At 48.7% G+C, this 25,878-nt stretch overlaps 1 protein-coding gene across 7 annotated transcripts in view; it reads left to right on the forward strand.

The window, feature by feature from the left end:
• The window catches only part of GPM6B (glycoprotein M6B), a 159,952-nt gene extending 135,368 nt beyond the window's left edge, over positions 1–24,584 (forward strand). For 4 of the 7 annotated variants that reach the window (XM_072817218.1, XM_072817217.1, XM_072817213.1 and 1 more), the window contains 6 exons: positions 7,848–8,034; positions 9,491–9,647; positions 16,338–16,509; positions 18,354–18,427; positions 19,339–19,404; positions 22,445–24,584. In XM_072817218.1, coding sequence (XP_072673319.1) covers positions 7,848–8,034; positions 9,491–9,647; positions 16,338–16,509; positions 18,354–18,427; positions 19,339–19,404; positions 22,445–22,594 — 806 coding nt within the window. In that variant the 3' untranslated portion in view covers positions 22,595–24,584. Of the gene's footprint in view, positions 1–7,847; positions 8,035–9,490; positions 9,648–16,337; positions 16,510–18,353; positions 18,428–19,338; positions 19,405–20,889 lie in introns of all 7 variants that reach the window. The other 3 variants (XM_072817219.1, XM_072817214.1, XR_012026541.1) reach the window with 2 other exon arrangements.
• Positions 24,585–25,878: the final 1,294 nt, after the last annotated feature.

The raw sequence follows: 25,878 nt of genomic DNA on the forward strand, positions 1-25,878 counted from the left end.
GGGTCTGTGGTGAAGTCTGGGCACCGGGCTTTAAAATGCTCTAATGTGCAGCAGAATTTGAAGACTTCTTCTGTGCTATCGTGTTTTTTTTTTTTATAAGATTTTTTTTTTAAGATTTTATTTATTCATATGAGAGAGAGGCAGAGACACAGGCAGAGGGAGAAGCAGGCTCCATGCAGGGAGCCCGATGCGGGACTCGATCCCGGGACTCCAGGGTCACGCCCTGGGCCGAAGGCAGGCGCTAAACCGCTGAGCCACCCGGGGATCCCCACTACCGTGTTTTTAAAACAGAGTTTAAGGTTTTGGTTTTCTTTTTAATTTAACTTTAGATCTTACAAGGACTGCCCGTGTGCCCCGAGGGTGGAGGGTGTCGCCGCTGGCACTACTGATGCTCTGTGTCCTGCATCCCTGCGTGTGCGCGTGCGCGGCGGCAGCGTGGCTTCAGCGCCACCCCTGGCTTCTACCTGCAGCACGGCGACACTGCTCCCGCGTGTGGGACCCCGAGCGTCTCCACGCGCTGCCGTCATCCGCGGGGGGCAAAGGCATCCCGGTTTGAGCGCCGCTGATCTAAACCACGTCCCGTTTGCTGTCGCTGGCACCTTGGTTGCCAGGCCCGCCCTGGTGAGAGAGACCCTGCTTAGGGCCCTTCAGAGCCTGGGAGGCCTGCGCTGCTGCTGGTGCCTTTTGTTTCTCTTAAGTAGGATCCTGTCTGCCTGTATTTTCCTGTTGCCTCTTGCTTCAAAGTTGCAAACCTTGGTTGCGTCCCTTCTTTTTAATTTTTCGCCTCATTGGAAACCAGTAAAGTAGCAAGGGAGGCCGAGTTTAGAGGGCACGGAGGCTGTGTGTGAGGCAGAGGGCGCGCGTGTGCCTGTTCCTCCCTCCCTCCCTCCCTCTCTCTCTCTCTCTCCCTCTCTCCCTCTCTCTCTCTCTTTCCCTGGGGAAGAATCCGAGCCCTTGTTCCTGCCGTCCGTCCTTCTGAGCCAGCACTAAATCTGCAGCCAGGCTCACAGACAGCTCGGGGCAGATCACTGGGCTGTTATGAACTCAGCCATGGCAACGGCCATCCGCGAGCCCGAGGACAAAACGTGTTTTATTCTGTTGTTCTGCACAAAAGGTTCTAGAGATGCTGGAGACAACATGGCCATTGAGAGTTACAGGCACTGATGCGTATTTTTTCTCCCTACTATGTGGTTTATATTTAAACCGTCTTAGGCCAAGGCACACTGGACTTTTTGTGTGAATCCAAATTTGAGAACCTCTCTAGCCAGAGGCGGGCTGAATGAAGGCTTAAGACATTATTGACCTAACCGAGGTCCGGGGGTTTTGCTGAGAGGGCCTGACAAGGCCTGGTAAAATGTGCTTAGAAACCCCAGCGTGATTTCTTTTTGCTGTTTACACGAGTAGATCACAGTCGTCAAAAGATGCTTTCTTGCCTTTTCGGGTTCATGTTAACCAGCGTCACTGCTCGTTTGACGCTCGGGAGAATGGAGCCCGTGGATTTATGGTGCTCTCCTTGGAGCGGCCTCCCTGGCTCCACCGACTTACGACGACACCGACACTGCTGACACCTGGCACCGCCTCCGGATTTGAAGACCTTAGCCCTGCCCGGGACTCTTCATGGGAGGGGTGGGTGACAGCCAGAGTCCCAGACCCAGGTCCTTCACGGAGGCACTCTGAGCCGCCCGCGGGAGGGGAGTGGACTGCGGGCCTGGCTTTCTCAGGCCTACCCCGGTGGGGCACCGCAGCGTCTCTGCCAGCACTTCTGAGGTGAGCGGTACTTGCTTGGCTCGCAGAAAGCACTCCACTCGTGCTCTTTTCAAGACAGCTGAACAACTTGGAACATTTTGTTTTTCTTCATTGCAGACCCTGGCACCTGCCATGCATTTGATTGGCAAGAGGCTAGAGTGTCATGGCCAAGCCCAGTGGGCTGCCTCTTAGGAAGAAAACCCCAGACACGGGTTGAGCACAAAAGCAGGGCCTTGAAAGAGCGTCAGGTTGCACCCCCCAGGACTGGGAAGATGGGCGATGGGGACCGTTGGCTCGCAGTGGGCTTCTCAAACTCTCCTGGGCACAAATCACTTAGGGGCTTGTGAACATGCAGACCTTGATGCAGCTGACACGGGCTGGGGCCCAGGAGCGTGCATTGCTCCCAGCTCCCTGGTTGCTGTTGGTCATCCAAGGGCCATGCTTGGCGAAGGAAAGGGTCTGAATCCCTTTCAGCTGATAAATGGTCCCCTCATCCGCTCATCCCCTCATGTCTTGTCTTGGCCTCTGCAAGTTCTCGTTGCCGTCCAACAGAAGCCGACAGCGTCCAACCGTAGCTCTTCAGAGCTACAGACCCAGGAATCCACTTGCCCACCAGAAAGCTTCCCTTGAGATGACATCCAATCTCTTCAAACTCAACATGTCTACAACTGAACTCATCTTTGTTCTCAAGGCCCAGCCCTCTTCTGGTCAACCCTAGCTCAAGGAAGAGCACAACACCCATCCAGTTATACGTGCCAGACGTTCAGCAGCCCTCCTTGGCACTCACCAGTCCATCCCAGCCTCACCAGCAGATCCATACCGAGTTGTGCCCGTCTGACATCTTAAACGTCCCTCGGACCCATCCATTCCTTCTGCTCCTACTGCCTGTGTCCTGGTCCAGGCTCCTGTCCTCTTTCTCCTGAATTAGGACGCTGGGTCCCTCCTCCCGTCCACGTCCACTCTGTTCCTGTCACAGCAGCTGGGCTGATCCTTTGCAACCCGGTCTGCTCCCTGTAGATATCCATGCTCCGCGGCCTCACCTGGTTCTGAGGATAAAGTCCAGAATCTTCAACGAGGCCTAGAAAGCCCTCAGCAGTCAAGCTCCGATAGACCCCTCCTGCCTGCCTTCCCCTGCCCTCCCTCCACTCCGTGCTCTGGCTTCTTCCATGCCTGGCAACACACCTTGTTCTTTTCCACCACAGAACTTGCATTCGTGCTCTCCTGCTTCCTGGAACCCTCCCTCACCCATCCTTCTCTCCCTTTACCAAGTGAATTCAAATCCATCCTTCGTGTTTCAGCTCTGGACGCTGTCCCGTACCCCACCCCAAGCCTCAGTGAATCCCCACTGTTGCCCTTCTGGCACTTCTGAAGTAAAACCATTTGGCTCATGTGCCTTTCCCCCATAGACCGTAAACTCTGTGAGAGCGTGCATCGTGCCCACCTTCGCCCAGCACCGAGTCCCCAGCACCCAGCCTGGTGCATGGGACCTCGGAGACACTTGGGGAGCCCTGACTATGGGTTAATGGAGTGAAATGGAATCAGTAAATGGACAGCTGCCCCCTCCCGCCCAGTGCTGTCACCTGCACCCTTATTTGTTACTCCGTTTAACCGACGCCTTCAATTAGACAAGGCCTTTAGGGACCCCAGGGACGGAGATGATAGGAGCAGGGTTATGGGGAGGAGTTCCTCTCGTCGGAGCGAGGCTGAGCCGGGCCTTCACATGAACCTGTGCTCACTGCTGCTGCAAAATGCATCTTGGGTCATCTGATCTTGATTCTTTGGTTCTGCTGAGCGTTCATTTTAATAATTGACTTGGAAGCCGCGGGCCGTTCTTCATGGCCTGACGTCTCCTATCTTGCAGACCATCGTTTCATAGGTTTGGTCCAGTTTTTCAGCTGTTGTAGGCCGGAGAATAAATCAGGTCCCCGTTACTCCATCTTGGCCTCAGGCCAGGAATCCTTTCGTGGAGCTAGATTTTTATTGTGCTGGAGTTTGGCTGGTAATAAAAGAAAACAGGTGCAACAGACGCCGTAAAGAGCTTGTGTGATTCTTTAGGGGAGTGGTGCTTCAATTTGAGCATATGTGAGAAGCCCCCCGAAGGCTTGTTAAACGCAGATTACTGGGTCCACCCCCAGAGTTTCTGATGCAGTCGCTCTGGGGTGGGATGTGAGAATTTGCATTTTTAGTATGTTGAGAGGTGCTGCTGGTCCTGGGAGCACACGCTGAGCGCCAGGGCTTCCCAGCCTGAGTCTGCAGATCTTTCTTGTAAAAACGGTGAATGTTTCAAGCTTTGCAAGCCCTGCACTCCCCGTCCTGGCTACTCAACCATGCCATGGTAGGGCACATGTAGCCACAATTTGTAAACGAAGGGGTACAACCGTGTTCCAATAAAACTTTATTTACAAAAACACGGGCCGTAATTTGCAGACCCCTGGTTTAGGAGAACTTTGAGCCTTGGCCCACGGTTGAGAGAGTGGGAGGTTATTCCTCCCTTCCAGAGTGAAGGGAGAAGTCATTCTTTCTGGCACGTGGCTAGTGTCTTTACAGAGTTGGGACACCGTGCCCAGGATGATAGGGCAGGCAATGTCTGCCTTTCTCGGCCGTATTTCTGTCTAACCCTACGAAATGAAACAGAATGCTACTGCGGGCATATCAAGTCAAAAGATCCTGTCCTCCCACATGCATATACTCAAAACTGGCTCCCAGAGTTGCAGGCCCCTTGTGAAATGAAAATTGGAAAACCCCTGGTCAAAAATGCTGAAGAATGTCAAGGTGGCAAGAACAGAGCACTAAACCAAGCACAGGGCTCCGTGAGACCACAGGTCGCATGCCTGTGAGGCTGGCCTGAGCACATGTCACCATCACGGCCTCCTCTGCCACATACATGCCTGCCTGTCTCTCCAGTGAGAAATGCTGTGAACGTGAGGACGCTAACAGTATTGATATCCGTGGTTAGAAAGCCTACTTATAGTCCGTTTGGGTTTCTCTGGGACAAATGCGTGGCATAAGACCAAAGTGCCCAGTGTTTAGCGATACCTTACACACTTGGAGAGAGAGAGCTTCTAGACAGACATGGAAGGTCCAGTGGGGGGTGATTGGATAGTCACCACACATGCAGTTTTCACCCTGCAGATAACTGGCCAGCCAAAGCAGAATATGCTCTGCATCCAGCGGTATTGTTTTCTGTACATTCTTCCTGGGTTGTGTTCCAGAAGCTTCTACTCACACTGGCCAGCAGGGTCTGTGAGAGTTTTGTCTGAGCGTGTGGAGCAGCGATAACCTATGTGGTGGCTTCTGTTCTGTGGGAACCAGTTCCTACAGGCCCAAATAAAATCATTGGCTGAAGACCTAGGAGCTCTGGCATGTGCTGAGAGTGTGCTTCTGGCAGGGCTCCCCCAAATCCTGCAGTCCCTGCTTTCCCCTGCTGTTATAAAACTAGACCCACGGCAGGGGGTATCTGGAGTCCTTGAGAGAGAGAAATCGGAGGGGAACTGGGGCCTTCCTCTGGTGGTAAATCTAGGACTGAATGGCATCGTTCTTCTAACCCCACTTGTCTTTCTGAGCCAGGGAGCAGCTGTGATCGTTCCTTTGAAAGCAGCAGAATGCTCTAACCCTTTGGATGAAAGACTGTTTTGAAGTGGCAGCTGGGGATTTGGAAGGCTGAGTTCTGTCGTTAAAGGGCAGGCGCACCGCGCCACCCCACCTCACCCTCGCCCGCCTCGACGAGGAAGGATGTGGGTTTGCTAGAATGCGTGTGCAACAGAAACATGCAGGAAGCAGTGAGCATCTGATCAGATGGTGCATCCGGGCCAGCGTGTCAGCTGTGTACATATCCTGCATCCTAGGTCTTTCTGTAGAAAGCCCTTCCCGACCCCTCCGGAATATGAATTTCTTCCCTCCCGTCCTCCCCCCACATCCCCCCGGCCCCCCAGCGGTCTCTAACTTGGCCCTCGTCACCCTGTACTTTAATAATTCTGTTACTCGCCTGCCTGCAGCTTCAGCTGATGTCCCAGAAGGCGAAGACGACGTCTGCTTTCGTATTGGTCCCCCCTGTGCCAGGCACGGTACTTAGCGCCCTGTAGGTCTTCAAAAAGCACTGGATTCATGAAATCCAAAGTAAGGCTCCAAAGAACCCAGCTCGCTGTATAGAAAATAGAGTAAGCGGCGAGTCAGAAATGGGTCTTCGAAAGCAGTGTTCTGTGATGATAGAAGGTTCTCTGTTGACCATCCGGTCGCCACTAGCTCCCGCGGCTGTGGAGCGTGGGAAATCTGGCGGGCACACCCGAGGAGCGCAGATTGCTTTTTTGTTGGCTGCTCTGCTCTGCAGGGGTGCCACACACCTCTGTCTGGCGAGGACCAGCTGTCACTGCATCAGCCAGGGAAGCAGGGGCTCGTCTTGCCCCTCACACACCGTGCAGGCTGAGAAGGGGCGGAGGGCGGCCCCCCGCTCCCTGTGTAGCGGGACACGAGGCCCATGGCTGTGGTTTCTCTGGCTCTGGGAGCCTGGAGAGAAGTCGGACTCTGAGTTGCCTTCTTCTCCCCTCGGTTCCCAGGACGCCGTATGACAGAGCGAGGTGGAGCCAAGCCCGTCGTCCTTGCTCCCAAAGCTCAAGAACCCAAAGCCCCGAAGGATCAGACGTGAACTTGAACCGTATTGTGCACTGGGCCCCACGGTCCCGTAGTTTCAGAAATCCATTCCACGGAGGTTGCTCTTCCTGACAACTGAAATAAAAGCAAAGCACACTTTCTTAGGAAGCCTCGACCTTTTTTATTTTCCAGTGAACTGAAGAGAAACCTGGTGGTGCGAGTTTACAGCCATGGGGGGGGGGGGGGGAGCCAAATGCTACTTTCGAGTGGGTTGCTCCTCAAAATGGGGAAGCCCACCTCCAGCGCTTTAGGCCGGGTCCTCATTCCGTCTCCTGTAAAGAGCATTTAGGGGGAGGAATCCGCTGGTGGAATGTGTTTGCTTTGAGGTAATGAGCTGCTCTCCATCGCCGTTACGCAGCAGAGTGGACTCCGGGTTCGATTTCCCTGGCAGGCCTGGATGATACAAACAGGCGCGGGAGGTCAGGACAGGTGCCCACAGTACCCCGAGGCCACCCCTGCTTTCACTTTTCACTAACACACCGAGGGGAGAACTTTCTGGTCATTTCCAGTAAAGGTTTATTTTAAAAATGAAGAAAAATCATCTTCCTAAGATGAATAGTGAACTGTGGCTCTTTCTTCATTTCACTTCATGGACGCTCATTTTGTCTTTTCTGTTTGTTTTTTTGTTTTTTTCTTTTCCTTTTCCTTCAAGTACTTAAATGTCACCCACCAGTTCTGGATTCTTACTGTGAACACGTATTGGGGAAGGAGGCAGGTGGAAGCAGTGGGAGGCGGTGGAGGAGGAATAATGATATACTGCTGGTGTTGCCTGCGCTGGGGAGATCCTGCTGTTAGAAAGTTGGGCATTTGATTCTGACCTGAATGAAACTTGAGTGGACCCACCTGAGTGCATGTTAGTGACTTTGTACTTGTAGGGACCAAAGTAGCCATCACCTGTCCAAAATGACCATGTTGATATTTTTCTGAACGCAGCAACAGTGTAATTACTGTATCTGCTTCTTCTGGTTGCCCAGGAGGTCAGAGGCTGGGAGAAAGCCACTGGCTGCTACAGAAATAGAGGTACTTGAAACCCCCGAAGGTTGAGGTTGGGGGGGTCATGATTTTCCACGCTACTGCAGCTTCACTGCTGTCCTGTCCTTTGTCAGTGGCACGATGGGTCCTCGCTGTCACTCGATCAGCCCTCCACCCTGCCGGCCCCAGGTCAGCGAGGAAGCCCTCGAGTTGTGACTCATTCCCTATTTGTCAGTTGGTTGCTCTGCTACTCCCCCGGAGGAAATGCAGCTGCGATCCCTCTTGGGAGTCCCAGGGTCCTCCCCACAGAATGTGAGCCGAGCCAGCTACCCACCCCCCCTCCCCGGCCCTCGGCATGTCCAGCTAACACAGAGCATGAGAGGGGTGATGGCAAGGGAGAGTCCTCCCTGCGAAGGTGTGGTGTGGATGAAGACGGAGACCTCTTGCCCGTAACCACTGCGTTTTCTCTCCTTTGGGTCCAGGCTGCTTTGAATGCTGCATCAAGTGTCTGGGAGGAGTCCCCTATGCCTCTCTGGTGGCCACCATCCTCTGCTTCTCCGGGGTCGCCTTGTTCTGTGGCTGTGGGCACGTGGCCCTCGCGGGCACCGTGGCGATTCTTGAGCAGCACTTCTCCACCAACGCCAGTGACCATGCTTTGCTGAGTGAGGTGTAAGTACCTGCTTCCCTATAAAAAGATATTTAAGATGCGACCACCCTGTAATGTTTTCAGAACGAGGACTGAGCTCTCCTTGCAGGCAAGGGGGGCCTTCTGTTAAAGCTTACTTGGATGCAGATAGAAAACAGCTCACAAGAGGAGGAAGGAAAGGGCTGAGGAGGCTGTGTTTGGCCCCAGGGGCATCCAGGGCAGGTCTCACCTGGGCACTAGAGGTGCCCACGTAGGATGCCCCACCTCTAGGTCTGCCCGAGCAGGGTTCTTTTTTAAGCTTTTGTTTACTTATTCATGAGACACACAGAGGCGGAGGAGCAGGCTCCCTGTGGGGACCCCAATGCAGGACTCAATCCCAGGATCACGGCCTGAACCAAAGGCAGGTGCTCAACCACTGAGCCACCCGGGCGTCCCTCAAGCAGGTTCTTACTTCTGGAGATGAACAAAACCTACCTAGTGCGGCCTCCAGCGTAGAAAGGGGACATTTCAGGGCTTTAGCCCCAGCTGTTCCTTCCAGAATTCCTGGAATTTTCAGGGGAGGCACAGCAGCTCTACGCAGAGATTCTTGTCACTGTGCAAGCTCAGCAGCAACGCCTTCCTTTCCTCCACATACTCCCCTTTCCCTGACTACCGGACTGAAAAAGGCACAGATGAATTTTTATTGAACAGTACTGGAATGATGTTTCAAGAGTCCTTAGGGAATTTTATTCATCTGTTCACAAATGACGTCCAAAGGATGCGCCGGGGTGGGGAGGTTAGGAAGAGGATCAGCCAGGACGAGGGACTCGCTGAGGGCCAACGATGAGTAAGGAAATAGCTATGAAGACGGAACCTGGGCAAGGTGTACTGATGTAACTAGGCAGGGATTTTGATCAGTGGCTCTTAAACTTCCAGGAAGCTTACCAGAATCCCCATGCCCAGGCTTGCCTCGAATAAGGAGAGCATCCGGGCAGAGCTGACTCGTGGCAGAAGCCAAGTGCTCACGTAGGGGTTCCGTCAGAGGAACATTCGTCACTGGGCATGGGTGGGAGGCATGTTGCTGTGGCAGATAGGACGTGTCGCCCTTCGGTTTCTCCCGCTGGCTCTGCCACTAACTGTGCACCGTGGAGGAGGAGCCTACCTTCTCGTGCCTGTGTTTACTCACATGCAAAATTAGGGACACGGGGGACTATTGAAAGATGACAACCAGGCTGCTGCCCCCTGACCAAGCAGACTTCTCCCTTGCCTGGGAACGTTGTCCATCTCAGCCCTGGGCCCACGTCAGAAGAAAGGCCCAAGTTGCTGTAGGGTGGGCAGGGATGCCTGCCCGGAGTGCCCCGTGAGCCCAGCACAGCCATTAGTGGGGTGGAGATGTCACAGGACATCACTCACCCTCACGTCTTCCCTCCAGAAGCTGAAAACGTCTTCTCTTTGTCGTGTGGTAAATGTCATTTCTCTGGACCTTCTTCCTTTCCCCAGAATACAGCTGATGCAGTATGTCATCTACGGGATCGCGTCCTTCTTCTTCCTGTATGGGATCATTCTGTTGGCGGAAGGCTTCTACACCACGAGTGCAGTGAAGGAGCTGCATGGCGAGTTTAAAACAACTGCCTGTGGCCGATGCATCAGCGGGATGGTGAGTCCGAACCTGATGTCTGACGCTCAACCAGAGCCACACCTCTGGCTCTTTCTTTGTATTTGGTGAAAGCTAGGAGATCATCAGGCGTGGATGGAGAGTCCACGACACAAATGTCATTCTAACTTGGAGTTGGGAGTGTGAAAAAGCCAACTTATTATTATTAATAAATGAGAACCTCTGGCTGGAGTCCTAAGCATTTCCCTTATGAATATACAGGCAGTAAGAGCGCCGAGAGTTTTCAGATAGAAAGTTCTCACTGAAAAAAAAAAAAAAAGAAAGTTCTCACTGTGAAAGGAGGTAACTTCCATATTGTCTCTGTGCCCCCGTGCATTTGTCTTTGAATATGGATTGTGGCCCTAGAGACTATATACCATGGTAAATTGTCACAGTCCTTCTGGAAGTACCAAGCATTTTTTTCTACTAAGCATGGGCGGGGGGTGGATTTTGCTAGTCACTGTGGGTGTGCAAAGATGAAAACACAGGCTCTTGTCCTCAAGAAGCTCATAGCCAAATCCAGCCCTTGGGCCAAATCTGGCCTGCCATCTGTTTCTGTACAGCCCATGAGCTAAGAATGGCTTTTTATCCTTAAATTTTTGGGGACAATTATACACGGAAATGAAATGAAATTCACGTCTGGGTGACCATAGTTGTATTGGCCCCCGGCCACATCCATTAGTTGGTGCGCACCATGTGTGGCTGCTTCGGCCTCTACCGGCAGAGCTGAATGGTTGGGACAGAGTCGGTGTGCGGCCTGCAGGGCCTCCGCTGTTCCCCGTCTGGCCCTCTGCAGACATTTGCCGACCTCTGGTCTAGAGGAGGACACGGCTTAAGAGCTCATTAAAAGACCTGGCTTCTCAAGTCCTGCATCACAAAAGGAAACTGGCGGTTGAGAGGCCGGGGGAGAAGAGGCATGTGTGGAGTCTGATTTGGGGCACGTTGAATTTGAGTGTACAATGGTATGTTCACATCAAAAAAAGTCTCCCGAGCGGCTGGCTGCGTTGGTCTGGCACCGGACAGGGCAGTCAGAAGTACAGAGAACAGTGTGCGAGCCGAGGGAGCAGCACTGGCACGGAGGGGGGGACCCCCGGCTGGCTGATGGAGGCTCCTGGCCCTCGGCACAGGGCGGAGCTTTCTGCTGTCCCCCAGGAGAGCACCAACAGTCTGGCCTAAGGGCCCGGGCGAGCCCAGCAGCATCACAGCCGTCCTTACGGGAGGCCCGCAGCTTGCCGTGCGCTTCTGGGACAGCGGCGCAGCAGGTTGCCCAAGGTAGGCGCCGCCTTAGCCCGGGGCACGTGTCCGTGGCAGCTGCTCACCCGGGAAGGATGCTCGGTCCTAAGGAAGCTGCTTCCCCGTGTGGCCCTTGGTTCCTGTGACGTTGTAGAGTCCTTTCGCTAATGGCCTGGGAACAGAACCACAGGCGGCTGCCAGTGGCAGCGGGGCCCGGACCGAGAGGCTTCGAAGCCGCGCACAGTAAGGAGGGCGGTGGGGCGGGCTGGGGGGAAGAGGAAGCAGCATGAGCAGGGCAGAGGCCCAGCTGGAACAGAAGGGTCTAGTGACGAAGGACGGAAGCGGCGCTGCTCGGGAGGGATGGGGACCAGACCAGGAAAGGCCTCGAGTGCCAGGCTAGGAATAAAAGCGCCAGCGATGAACAGGGAGTGCTAGCATCCCACACACGAAGGAGGCATGGAGGGGGGCGGGGGGGGCCTGCGGGGGGGGGCAGTGGAGAGCTCAGCGAGGCTCCGGTAGCAGAGAACGGGGACACGGTCAGGGTGGGCCGAGCTGGCTGCTAGGACCAGGACAGGGGACTGAGCACGAGAGGACAGAACGTGTGCTGCCCATGTTCGACCGTCACGGGGGGCCGTGTGGGGAGATACCCACTGGGCCGGAAATGACAGAGACTCGCGGTGGGCATGAACGAGATGACACCGAGGTGTGTGGAGGACAGAGCCCTGGGGCACGGTGTGGTCTACCGGCAAGACCAAAGAGAAGGCGGCTTTGTGGAGACCTAAGGAGAGACAGCCAGAGATGCGAGGACTGTCGTGGGGCTCAAGGGAAGCGGGTGCAAATCATCTGATAGAGCCTCGGGTCCTATCCCCATGTGACTCTTGCTATGGATGCCCACCTCCCAGTCATCTGAGCCCGTGGGGTATGGCAAGTGGCACCTGGGCCTGGCAGCTCTTACCTGGTGAGCTCTGGAAATTTCTCAGGCGGCCCCTCTGGCTCTGCCCGCCCCCCGGCAGGCTGTCGCACTGCCTGTCCTGTGTTCCATCGGGGGCTGCGGCCCCACCCCCACCCCCACCCCCACCCCGCTCCTCCACCTACCCTGGGGCTTTGCTGCGCCCTGGTACTCTTCCCCATCAGCAAGGCCCTATTCTGAATCACAGTCCCAGTCCGCCCTAGCCATTGGCGCAGAAGCTGTGTGGGCCCAGGTGGCATCATTTCAGCTCACCGGAATGACTGTGTGTGTGCACGCAGTGGGAGGGGGGTCAGAATCGTGCAGTGGGGCTTTTGGCCTGCGCTGGGCCCCTTTTGGATCTATTTGCCTAATCTGTGCCCACGTGCTGGAAGGAAAACGTGCGTGCACACCCATCCATATGTGTACGTGTGCACACAGTGCTCCACGCACACATCCTCTCCAGAGTCGAGGTTAAGAAAACTAAAAGAAACTACCTCCAGAAGTGAAGGCTGCCACTCCCTTGTTCTTCAGTGATCAGAACCCCTCCAATTCCATATCCCTTATTGGATTGTCATTTCAATTCGGCCTTAATTTTTAAGGTGAAGTTCACAGAACAAGGGAGTAAATGAGTTTAAAACTCACCGTGCAAACTATAAGAAAAAAATGTGATGACCATACAACTCAGGGGAGTGCTTACTTTTGGGAGAAGGAAGTGACTGTAGGAGGAAAAAAGGAGCTTAGGGGAAAGAGTAACAAAGTGTGTATGGAAGGGGAGCTTCGGGCAGCTTCCCCCCTCACTTATACCAAGTTTCAGAAATCAAGGGGTCCAGTTTCTCCCGGCACGCAGGGCCTGGTGTTTAACATTTTGGGGATGGAGTATTCGTGAAGTCATTACATAAGGCGGCCAGGGGGCTGAGGTGGCCCTAATGCCTTGGCAGCCCATGTATGCAAACCACAACCTAAGCCAAAGTCGATGCACTAGAATCCCAGAAAATGAAACTTAAGAGCCACCAATCATAAACAGCCAAGTGGGCTTTCCCAAATAAGGCAGTTAAGCTTAAGTTACAGCTGGTTACATAGCGTCCTAGCTCTGCCACGTCTGCTCTATCAAAACCTCTTCCCAGGCTCAAGTCACTGGGGTGCCTCCAACTGCTTAAACAGGTGCTGCTGTCCCATTGAAATGGATGTATGCCCAAATCTTCAAATTTCATAAAGAATTTTAACATGCCTCAGTTTACCTTTTAGCAGGTGTTAAATAGGGGGATGGTAGAGTGTGCCAGGAGCTTGTGCGTCGTGGCTGGGTGGGAGAGCACGTGGGCCTGTGCACAGAGCAGTTCTCGTAGACAAGGCACGAGTGTGCACAGGCGCTTCTGGACCATTGTGTCACGCTCACAGGCCGCCCTGCCAACCAGCACAGCTCACTTTTACCTGTCTTACATGTTCAGTTTTATTTAAGCTCTGCTCCAAAAAGCTAAAAGGCCACTATTGGTACCTTGAACATGGGTTTTCTTGATACAGGTAGACCTCACTTCACAGCTATTGTGTTTTTTACAGATCGAAGGCTTGTGGCAATCCTGTGTTGAGCAGGTCTAGTGGCGCCATTTTTCCAAAAGTATTTGTCCGTTTTATGTCTGTCACATCTTGGTAATTCTTAGAGTATTTCAGACTTTTTCATTATTCTACTTGTGGTGAGCTTTGAGTTGTTATTGTCAGTGCTTTGGGGTGCCACAAACTGCATGCATATAGGATGCATGCTCCACCGACTGGCCAGCCTCCCCATCCTCCTCTTCCAGCCTTCCTATTCCCTGAGACACAAAGGTATTGAAGTGAGGCCCATTAATAACCCTACAATGGCGTCTAAGTGTTCAGGGGAAAGGAAGAGTCGCAGATCTCTTGCTTTCAGCCAAAGGCCAGAGATGACCAAGCTTAGTGAGGAACGTATGTCGAGAGCCCAGACAGGCCGAAAGCTAGGCCTCTTGTGCCAAACAGCCAGGTAGTGAATGCACAACTGGTAAGAAAGTGTAACAGCCTTATGGCTGACATGGAGACTGTTGTGCTCTGGGCAGAAGATCAAAGCAGCTAGAACATTCCTTTAAGTCCAAGCCTACTCCAGAGCAAGGCCCTACCTCTCTTTAATGGTATGAAGGCCGAGAGAGGTGAGGAAGCTGCCAAGCAAGAGATGGAAGCTCACAAGATTGGTTTGTGAGGTTTGAGGAATGAACCAGATTCTGTAACCTCAAAGTGCAAGGGGAAGCAGCAAGTGACCCAGAAGAAGATCTAGCTCAGGTGACTACTGAGGGTGGCTACGCTGGACAGATTTTCCATGTAGATGAAACACTTGTATGTTGGAAGGAGAGGGCATCTAGGACTTTCATAGCTGGAGAGGAGAAGTCGATGCCTGGCTTCAAAGTTCCAGAGGACAGGCTGACTCTCTTATGAGTAGCTGGTGACTAAAAGGCTATTGATTGCTAAAGCAGCAGCTGCACCGGAGAGGATGGAGTCCAAATTCTGAAAGAAGTTCTGTGGGTAAAATGCTGTCGAACCAGCAGTGTGCATGCTACAGAGAAATCCTGAGCGAAAGGAAGAGTCATTTGATACAGCAAACTTCACTGTTGTCTTAAGAAATTGCCACAGCCCCCAGCGCCCTGATCAGACCGCAGCCAGCATCAAGCAAAGACCCTCAAGACCATCAAGACGACTGACTCACTGAAAGCTCAGAAGAGGGTTAGCATTTGTTAGCAACAAAGTATATTTTCTGGAAGGTCTGTCTGCACCATGTCCTTTTCAGGCCTGCTGCTGTTGCACACTTAATAGACTATGGTATAAATATAACTTTTCCGTGCACTGGGAAACCAGAAAATTAACGTGACTCACCTTACTGTGATGGTCTGGAACCAAACTGCAGTATCTTAGAGGAATCACTGTACATGCAAGGGGATCATTGAACAGACCTGCCTTGGAACATGGTAGGAATTAGGTGGGGGTGACAGGGAGGTCTGATGACAGCTGGGGGAAACATGCTGAGGACAAAAAGGTATGGGAGGTGCAGAAGCTCCATGAGCTCTGCCCCCAAGGACAGCAAAACTGCCCTGGGTTCACGAGCAGGCCTGGTGCTCAGGGCCCCTTTATGGGACGCTGCTGCGGGGTTTGGGGGGGGTCACTAAGGAAGCTACTCTGAATGCCTAAGGCCCCCCCAGACAGGCACAGGGGGTGCTCTCCACTGCCCAGCCCCCCACCCCGCGCCTGCCCTTTGGAGCCCTGACAACCGTTGGAAGGCAATTTCTTTGTGGCATTATTAAAGAGAAAGTATTCTTTTGAAGGGTGGGTGAGAAAAAAAAAGCTTACTCTGGAGTTGCCTGTCCATAAGCACGGGGGCAACAGGAGCCAGCCTGAAACTGCTGAAATCTGCTGCTTTGAATATCTTTAGAAATGCAAATGCTTCTGAAAGTATAAATGCCCTTGAACTAAAAGAAGTGAGTGACTTCTGCTGTTTGGGGGGGGGGGGACCAGCAGGCGGTGGTAGCCTGTGTGAGCCTGTCCCCACCCTCCCACCCTCCCACCCCCTGCCCCATGGCAGACCTGCTAATCCTCCAGCTAGTTCCTGCAGTATGGAAAGTTAGACCGAGTTTTCAGGTCCTCAGCACTGCCTGGGAAAAAAAAAAAGCCAAATTAGAATTCCAAGGCATCGCCCACAAGCTCTGTGGGTGCACGTTCTGAAAATACGAATACCATGACATGACGTTTTTGGAACAGCCTTGCAAAGTTCTCTGAAAACTGGTAGTCAAGGCAGGTTAGGAAGTAAAGCTGAGCACTAGGCGTATGTTCTCGCTGAAAGTGGCCGTGGCCACATGTCGAGGAGCACGAGGAAGAGCCGCTATGCGTGCAGAGCTGCTCTAGAGGAAAAAATTAGAGGGAGATGGGAATTTTATCTTACGCTGTGTGTGATGCTTGCATTCAGGGCTATTTTAAATTGTTGATAAAGGTTCAAACATCTGATGCTTTTAGTGATTTCACTGGATCATGAAGTCCTTTTGAGAATGGGCTTCTCGTAGCTCTTGTTGCCATGCTCCCCGTACGTTGTGTAAAATAAAGGCAAGTTTTGAGAAACTGAGATGAGGTTAAAATTCAGTGGCCTGGGAAAGCGTCCTGGCACTCTAGCACGGTAAGCAGCCATCGCTTGTTGGCTCTGCAGCCTTGGACAAGGGAGATCACCTCTCAGGGTCTTGTGTCCTTGTTAGCTTAAAAGAGGGACCTGAAAAGTCTCGGAAGCGGCTTCGGGTGGGAACATTCTCCATCGTCTAGCTGTGGACAGCATGAGCCCCCTGCCCCAGCCCACACTTCCCTCTCCTTTGTCCCTTTGCCTGTCACTCCAGTGGCCCAGGCGGTGCCGAATGCATCCCACGGGCCCAGTATCCGGCTAGGGCTGCCACGAGCACTCCTCCCCAGGGGATGCACCTGCCCCCCCTCAGTGATGTTCCTTTCTTCCTTTCTCCTTCTCATTTTCCACTCAGTTCGTGTTCCTCACCTATGTGCTGGGAGTGGCCTGGTTGGGCGTGTTCGGTTTCTCTGCGGTACCCGTGTTCATGTTCTACAACATATGGTCAACTTGTGAAGTCATCAAGTCCCCCCAGACCAACGGCACAGCTGGTGTGGAGCAGATCTGCGTGGATATCCGGCAGTACGGTATGGTCTCCCTGTACTCGCCCGACGGACTCCTGTCCTCTAGCGTCGTGGATAGGTTTCACACACTCTTTTGGAATAGTACATACTTACAATGTTGGCTGTTTTCTGGAGGGAAACATCACTTAGGCTCTTAGTTGTCATAGAAATTTTTGTTGTAGGTTCAAGTTAAGTATGCAGTAAATGAGACTTTTTGAACTCCGTTATAAAGAAGTTGTGCCTTCTAATCAGACTTCTGGACATCAAAGGATTACAGACTTTTTTTCAATTTCTTTTCAGTTTGATACCACTCAACTTTTTATCCAAAATATGGTATATGCATAGTAGTCCAATTAATTTCCATGTCCCACTCTTCAAATTCGGTCTTTAAAAATGACCAACTGCTTAAACTTCATCTATACTGGAAAACACAACAAAATCCAGACATCTTTTAAAGTCATCAGACTGAATTCTATAAAAGCCAAGTGTTGGAAACCCCTTTAAACCTATTTTCTAATGAATGAGATACTCGCAGCAGGCAGCTAAGGTTGCTTCATTTGGACAAGTCACAGAGGGGGCCATTGCTCCTGCTGTCAATTAAATCGAAGGCAGCCTCCTAAGTAAGAAGTTTAATTAGTGCTTCTAGCCAAGATGCTAGGGAGTCCTGTTCCTGGCAAAAACAGCGAGGCGGGGAAAAAGAACTTTTCATTAAAATGGAAGACAAGATTTCTGGAGAGAGAGGACTATTTCATTTGTGCTTCTTGTTTTTCCCATGGGGCTTGGCTTCAGCATCTTCTCTTACAACATAATGAGAAACTTGCCCAGAACTGCCCTGTGGAGTACTGTTTTCTCATAAAGACCAAGGTTCAGCCACATTGGTCTTTCTGATGGTTTGAAAACAGAGTGTAAAGATGACTTTTAAAGTATTTGTAAATAAATCTCTAGATGTATACCATTTCCTTAAAGTATTTTCACTAAAAACTTCTGGCCATCAGTGGTCCTATTTTTAAGTCTTCTATATTGGAAATCACTGGTTTCACTGACAGTGTGGGGACTTGTCATTTCCCATTCTCCTAAAGCATGAAGACTTCCTCTTCGCCCCTGGCAAGGATGGAAAGGATAAGGAACTTCTTAAAGAAACCCTCCTAGGAGAAGAGTAGCTTGAGCTGTGTTTAATATTTAAAAGCACACACCTCCCAAGTGGCAGCACAAAGAACAGCAACCTAGTGGGCCATGGCATGACAGAGAGGAATCCGGGTTCTGGTGGGAGACACAGGGTAGAAGAATGGAATCCACAGGGTTTCCCTTTTTTTGAATTTCCAATTGGATTTTCAATCCCAAAGTGTTTCCAATACAACTGTAAAATACAATGAAAATGAATAGAAGTCATATAAAATCCAAATTATATAATTAAGGACCTTGAAACTTTGGGTATAGACTCTCAATTTCAGGACTTTCATAGGAAGTTCATGGACCGGGAAGTGCTTTATGGGGTCGGTTGTCCTACAACTGTTTAACTATAGTTCATAAATTCATAGTAGGGAAAACCACTTTGAAAATCAACGTTTGCAAATATAAGGTCAACTAAACAAAACAACCTGATTTGTTTTCCCTACAAATTCTAAGTCTACTAGTCCAACTATGGACTAGTTGACTTTGTTCTTGTCCTGCTGTCCAAGGAGGACTTCTTATTGATTCTAAAAACCCTGGTCCACAGAGGGCAGACCTGTCAAGTGCTGATGAAGAACAACAACAGCATGTGTGATTACAGTGTAACTGAAACCCTAAGTGTGAGGCCTACTGGGAACATGGGGCCCTGCAGTGTATATGAACTAATAACTAACATTCTATTGGGATTTACTCTACAGGTATCATTCCTTGGAATGCTTTCCCAGGGAAAATATGTGGCTCTGCCCTCGAGAACATCTGCAACACCAATGAGGTAAACCCTTCTGTCAGGGCCTGGACATGGTCACTTGGCAAAGCAGGCTGAGGAAAGGGCTCTCCCGGGTAGAAAGAGCAGGAGATGGTGCAAATGCTAGTAAGGAAAGCTCTTTAAGATCAAACGGTCTGTAGTCACCAGTATTCACCCATTTTTGACTTAGAAAATGTCCTTTTCACATGGTCTGCCTCGTTCAGGAAGGATCCTGAGCACTCAGAGAGCTTTCTCTTTGGGCAGTAATTTGGAGTGATCCTAATCCTGTACATCTGAAAATATGTGTAGATTCTTCTCTATCACCTTCACATAGTGGGACATTTATCACAGAACAAATGCAAACTAATTTACATCGAAAAGATCCCCCTTGAATTTGTATATAAGCCCAATTTCTATAAATCTAGTCACAGTTGATCATTGTTTCACTATTTCTCATTCACTCTAACCCACTTTGGTTTAAAATCAGACCTTAGAATATCCTTTAGGCATCGGTTTATAACTGTTTATAAAAGAACATTCTTAGTGGGAGCTTACATATTTAAGAGAATCCTAGCATGCTTTTGGGAAGCAGTGAGTTACTGAAATGATGATCCCCTGCCTCTCGTTAGCCAGCTTGTATATCCATACTAGGGCCTGGCTCCAAGCAGGGGCTCCCAAAGGTGGCTGCCCAGTGCAGTCAGCCAGGAGAATTATACTCACAGCTGAGACCCAGCCCCCAGATACTCGGATTTAAGTGATCTAGGGTACAGCCTGGGCATCAGAAAGTTTTAGAAGCTCTTCCACCCAGTGGTGGCATTGTATAGCTGGGGAGTGCACCCAGGCATCCTGCCTGGTGGCAGCTCTTTAAAAAAAAGAAAACAGGTGGAGGCACTTTCCTTGCATATACAATGCTCACATCATGCCCTGTTCTTTCCTAGTTCTACATGTCCTATCACCTGTTCATTGTGGCCTGTGCCGGAGCTGGTGCCACCGTCATTGCCCTGGTGAGTAACGGCCCCAGGACTGGCCTCGTCAAGCTCCCCTCCCTCGAGGCTCTAATGCCAGATTTCCCTTCCAGCAGTACAACTCGGGGACGCAGCCTTGTTTACATCTCACCTGGGTAGACTTACCCCACATCTAGAGTGCAGGCAGTACTAGTTGCCTGTCCTGGCACAGATTAGAGGTAGTGGAATTTGGATCGTGTTGAAAGAAGAGAGGGTCACAGTAGCTGAGCTACCGGTTAATCAGGCTGGGCCCAGTGCATGGGTGCATATTTACCCCTGCCTTTTAGGACTTCAGTCCCGGAGAGATGTTCACGTGAGGCATTACCCATCTCTTTGCCAAGAAATCTTATTTTCCAACTGGAAATATGTATATATACACATACATACATAGACGGTTGATCTTGTTCTGTAAAGTCTCCTCAAATACTGAGCTACTGTTCCCAGGGGAAAACACGGGGTTCATTTTCTGCCAGGCCCTGGGTACAACATTTTTGTCAAACTGGTCAACACATAACTTTGTTTTATGTGTTTCCGTTGAAAGACATCCTATTTAGTATATACCGCTGCTTTATTATTAACAAACTCCTGGCCAGCGGCCCCAGGGGCCCTACCTGAATGAAGCTTGCGCAGCACCCCTAAGCCTTCTTGCTCTCTACAGACTTTCGAGAGCACTTCATTCAGCACTACGGTTGGGGAGCATGTAAAGAGCAAAATCACAAAAATGCAAAAACCCCAGAGCACCAACTAGACTGCAGCAAGGATGCCCGTTTACAGGCTGAAACGGGAAAGCAGAGTGTGTTGCCTTGGCCGACCACAGCCGGGAGCCTAAACCTTTTCAGTCCTCTGAGTGCCCACCAGTGACCGTGACCGTGCCACAAGCAGGCATGGCAGCACGTAGGGAAGTGGGCACATAGGGAGGCTGCAGATACTGAGGCTCAGCTGTACGCAGCCCCAGGTTTGGTATGTGTGTCTATGCATGTACAGCTGGAAGCAGGCGGGCTCGGTTTATGATTTCAAGACATCCACAATCCGTAGACCATGAGGGAAAGGGCAGATGCCCTTGGAAAGAGAGTCGTTCCTTTCTAGCCCCTGCAAGGAATGGCATGTCTCACCGCAGTGGCCACCTATTCTCTTGCTGAGGGATGGGCAGGAAGGGGACTCACTGCTGCCGAGGCGGCGGTTTGGGGGAAGACCAGGGGACACAGGGCCTCGAGGTTCGTGGCACAGGCTACTGACCCAGCTCTCTCCTTCTTTCAACACCTCCAAGTCTTCTTAAGAAGCAGACTGAGGGCAGAGGCTAGGAGTGGCAGTGTGTGTGTGTGTGTGTGTGTGTGTGTGTGTGTGTGTGAAGTGCGGAGCTTGTGTGCCATGGACGAAGCCCTTCTGTGTGATTATAAATGGGAGAGAAGCACTGCCCTGGGCCCTGAGCAGGCTCCAGCCCTCACTGCCTGTATCTTACTGTCCTGTTTTGTTCTCTTCCACCAGCTGATCTACATGATGGCTACTACCTATAACTATGCCGTTTTGAAGTTTAAGAGTCGGGAAGATTGCTGCACTAAATTCTAAATTGCTTAAGGCCAACCAGGAGCTTTAGAGAGCTCTACTCGGTAGCCCGAAATCTCACTGACACCCCAGACTAAAGCTGAGTCTAGGTTGCTGCAGTTTTGTGACAGTAATTTGTAAATAGCTTTAGTCCACTCATTTTGCTTTGTAGATTAATAAGATGACTTACCCTGAGTGAATTACAAAATGATGAGTTCTGGCTATTTCCACGTTGTGAAAACGATTCAGTTATGTACTGACATTGGTGAGCATCCGTTAAAAAATAACTTTCTTGAACTTTGAGCGGTATCTCTAAATGAAGTGTTAAAACTTTGTAACACCTGCCTTGTCCGTTACTTTTGCTTGCTTGATAACCAATACCAGTGCTGGAGAGCAGATGGCAGAGAGATGTTTTCATCTGGATTTTGTTTTCTTAGACTCTGGAAAAAAAAAGGCAAACATATTTTAAATTTGACTAAAAATCGTTTTCGGATTACATGGCTCACTACCAAATAAATGCCCCTCCAAGTAGGCTGCTAGCTAGAGGACAATGTGAAGAAAAATAAAGGGCACCCAGTTGTTTTCTATGAGACCAGGACCTGAATGTGGGGCATGTGTTCTCTCAGCACAACACAGTCCCTCCTTTCAGAGCCACACCATCAGTAACCTTGCGTTGTCGCTTTTTGGTGCAGAGTCCCTGATTCCTCAGAGCCAGGTCTCCAACCGCACACGTCAGGTTTTAAGGGAAACGGAAATTGTGCCTGGATCTGAAAGTCTCAAATATGTTGAAAAGGAAATATGAGGAACTGGAGATGTAGATTTTGCAGGAAAGATGAGGAAAATAAGCAGGAAAGAAGTGTTGGTACATCAACTGTAAAGAAGAAGGATTTGTACATTTTCTGAAATGCACTAATGGCAGTTAGAGAACAAAAACTGGAGTTTCACTACTAAAAATGTGTTAACACAGACTGTGTGCTTTGCTTAGAGGTCTTGAAATTGTGGTCTTGACATTCACGTAATTTTGCCATGTTAAATACATGGTTTATATTCGTTACTCAAAATAAGTATTATTCACTTCTAGACCTTTGGGGAATTGATTTTTATCCACAGAGAGGAAAGATCTTTGCACCACACTGATTTTAAAAGAAGCACACAATGTGTTTCTGAACGTCTGCGTTAGTTAAAATTACTCCCAAAATGGTAAAAAACAAAAACAAAAAAACATCCTCTCCTATTTCATTTTTGCTTTTTCTTAACAATAACTTTGGCCATTTTTTTCAGTTCATTATGTTTGTATACTAACTTTTCTTCAGCCTTTTTACTCTTAAGCATACTAGTAGAGCATGCTTCCAGTATCTGATGGCTCTGACAGCAGAACGAGTATTAATACAGAATAACCCTCTCTCCCTTTTGACAGTAAAGACCGTCTAATCTGCCTAGCAGCTTGCTTTGCCTTCTGACATGCTCACTAGCCATCATGCTCACCCTTCTTTTCCAGATCCACTTCCTCATGATACTGTCTTCTAACTGGGCTTACTTAAAGGATGCAAGCAAAATGCAGGCTTACCAGGATATCAAAGCAAAGGAAGAACAGGAACTGCAAGATATCCAGTCTCGGTCAAAAGAACAACTCAATTCTTACACATAAATGTTTGCCAGAGTGTTACGGCCGACGAATTTACAGCTCTGACAACTCATCAGACAGCTGCTCTGCAGTACAGATGTGTACCCCACCAAACAAACAAATGTAGAAGTACAAACACTTCACTGTCTGTCTCAAGCTGCTGGGATGTATTTCTAGGAAAACATTCCAGTAGGTCAATCTTTTTCTTTAGAGCAGATATTGGAGGTTTCATGTTAGCCATTTTAAAAGGCAACACTTTGACAAAATGATTGTTGATCTTTCTGAAATTTGTGGCATGTTCACGTTTATTGGTAGAGCGATCCTACCAAGAGGGGCGATGGGAATATGGCATACTCCTTGAGAGGGACTGAGGATGTGCCAGCATCAAGGAATGTGACCATCAATTCACATATGCCATCCGTCCTCAAGTAAATTTACCTATATAGGGAATAAAATGGAATGGGGGGTGGGGGTTCCATTTCTGACAGCTGACATTTATTAAACTTTGGCTCAAAGATCATGTGATTCTTAACAATTGGCTTTTTAAAAAAATTAACTGACTTCTCTGTTCTTCAAGTCCAGGACACATTAGTCTCCTGATCCAATCAGAAATCTGTTTTTAAATAATGCTAAAAGGAGCTACTATAAATCTACTACACCTACCATTGAAGAAGCTGGATTCTGATTCATTGACAAGCTTTCCAAAATCAATTTTATAATAGATTTCCTTGAATAAAATGGCCCAGTTGTCATTCTTCTTCCTGGGAAATAAATGTCAGCTCTGCCTTAATAAGTATTTGTTTTAAATTTCTAAGAACTTATTTTACAACAGGAGACCCAAAATCCTTCATAGACTTTTGTTCCACAAATGTTTTTCTTAATTAAGAAGTGTTACCTTATTAAAATGACCACCATTCTAAACCATTTTTATGTGGTCTGAATAGCAAGTTTACAGTTTCGTACCAACTATCTAAAAACCTAATTTACAAATAGACCACAGACCTCCTCCTACTTTTATAGACTTGAATACTTAAGTAATTTAAATTAGAGTTGGTTGGTATTTATTTCATTTTTTAAATCTAAATCTTTCCTGGAATAATACAAGATCAATGTTCAGCAAAAAACACCTGCTTGAGTTTAAGCCATTTTCAAAAGAAACTTGCCTTCTAAATCATTGTGTTCCAGAACATTAAGTGATTATAGGTATTGGGTATTAGTGATGGTAAACTTTGTGTTGTTCTTTATGAAATGATACATATAACTGTTGGGTGCATCAGTGCTTTTTAAAAGGGGCTGCATAATATAGGGTTAACTATGTATATTCATGTTAAGAATTAACTTGTGGTTTGGCTGTTTCCTGGATTTTAAAACATATACATGTGCAGAAATGTATTAAAATGAAAGGAAGCATACCTTTATCAAGATGCTATTAAAATTGAACATCAAGTATAATATTTCATTTGGATTCTTTTTGTTGTTAATGCCTAAAAATGCCTATTTGGATCTTCACCTTTTTTTTTTTTTTTTTAATTGGGAGAAGCTCTCTTCTGTGTAGAACAGTTGTTCCAGAATAGCTTGTTTTGTTTTCCTGTTGCATGACAGACTTAAATATTTTTTTCCAGCAGTGGAGGTGCTGTTAGAGTCCAGTGTTCTAGAAGAGGCAGTGTCTCAAGCCTAATTTTACTTTTCTAATTCTGGTAGCTATTACCAGGAATTTCTGAAAGTTTTGTTTAAGTAGTCTAATATTTTTTATGTAAAGAGCATTAAATTTTGCTATGTATAAATTTTTGTAACCTAACAGTGAATCAATATTTTCTATCAGTGCCAAGGGCTTCCTGTAGTTCTATTCAAGTGTTACAATAAATATTTGTAGATAATAGTCATTACTTGTGTATGCTTATTTTAAAGATCTATTTAGGTGGAAATAGTTGTGGATGTACTAAGAGTAATGCAATAAAAGTATAGCTTCACTCACTTGCCTTTTTACCATACATAAATACTATCTTTCTCTGTCTGCAGTATGGTGTCATTTTTAAATAGTATGCATTATCAAGACCTCACGTGTGGATGGAAATTGTGTTTATGAGAGAATGCTACTGACCTCTCTATAGTTCTGTGAAGCATAGAAATTTTCTGACTAGTGTCAACAAATGTGAAAACAAGTATACATATGGGATGAACACAACCCTTAAGTTTGGGGAAAGTAAAAACAAGGTTGCTTCTTCCTAGGGATCTGTGTACCACTGGCTCTTTTACAAACCCAAGGTATAAAAGATCTAGTTCTTTTAAAAAAAGGCTCTAGATCTAACCATTACTCTCTAAAGCAGCAGAGCTAAGTTTGTTACTTAGGATTTCATTTTAGCATCTGTTTAAACTACTTAAATTGGGGTGCCTGGGTGGCTCAGTGGGTTAACCATCTGCCTTCAGCTCGGATCATGATCCCAGGGTCCTGGGATTGAGCCCCACATTGGGCTTCCTGCTCAATGTGGAGTCTGCTTCTCCTTCTCCCTCTGCCTGCTACTCCCCCTGCTTGTGCACTCTCTCTGTCAAATGAATAAATAAAAATCTTAAAAAAAAATAAACTACTTAGCTGTTAGCACGATTATGCATTTGGATTTTCTTCATCTGACCTTTCTGAGTAAGGACCAGCTCTTGTTACTTACTGAGAACTTGCTGTTTCTAAAGGAGTTGCCACCTGGAGATTGTCACCCTTCTTCATGCTCGGCAGGAGAACAATCAGGAGCCCAATTAGTATGCTTTTTGTCACACTATTTAATACCTTCTGTTTTTGTATCATTTTATACAGTTTCTTAAGTTACATGAGTCACCTGAATAATACACTATGTAAATCATGGCCAGAAGCGATCACATGCAGTCTCTTAATTATTGACAGTAATCCTGCCACAAACTATGGAAACCTCTAGAAGGCAGAGTAGTGATTTTTCACTTGTCTTAGCTATGCCTTGTGAAGCGACTTTCAAATTGGTAAAGAGATGACAACTAAAAGTCCACAATAAAAAACTTGAAAAAAATCCTTTGGGGCGGGGGGAGGGGGGGGAGCCTGCTTCTCCCTCTGCCTGTGTCTCTGCCTCTCTCATGAATAAATAAATTTAAAAAAAATCCTTTCAGGGCTTTTTAATGCTATGATAGTCATACTACTGTAAGATTTAAAAGAGACAATCCCTTTGTTAGTATCTTCTACTAAGCCACGACCTCTTTCTCTAGCCAGCAGGGCTCATTTATTTTTAGATGTTTGTGCAAAATTTCAAAATGAGTGTTAGGATGAATGAGACTACGGAAAGTTTTGA

The sequence above is a fragment of the Canis lupus genome, chromosome X (genome assembly GCF_048164855.1).
Source record: "Canis lupus baileyi chromosome X, mCanLup2.hap1, whole genome shotgun sequence".
NCBI lineage: Eukaryota > Metazoa > Chordata > Mammalia > Carnivora > Canidae > Canis > Canis lupus.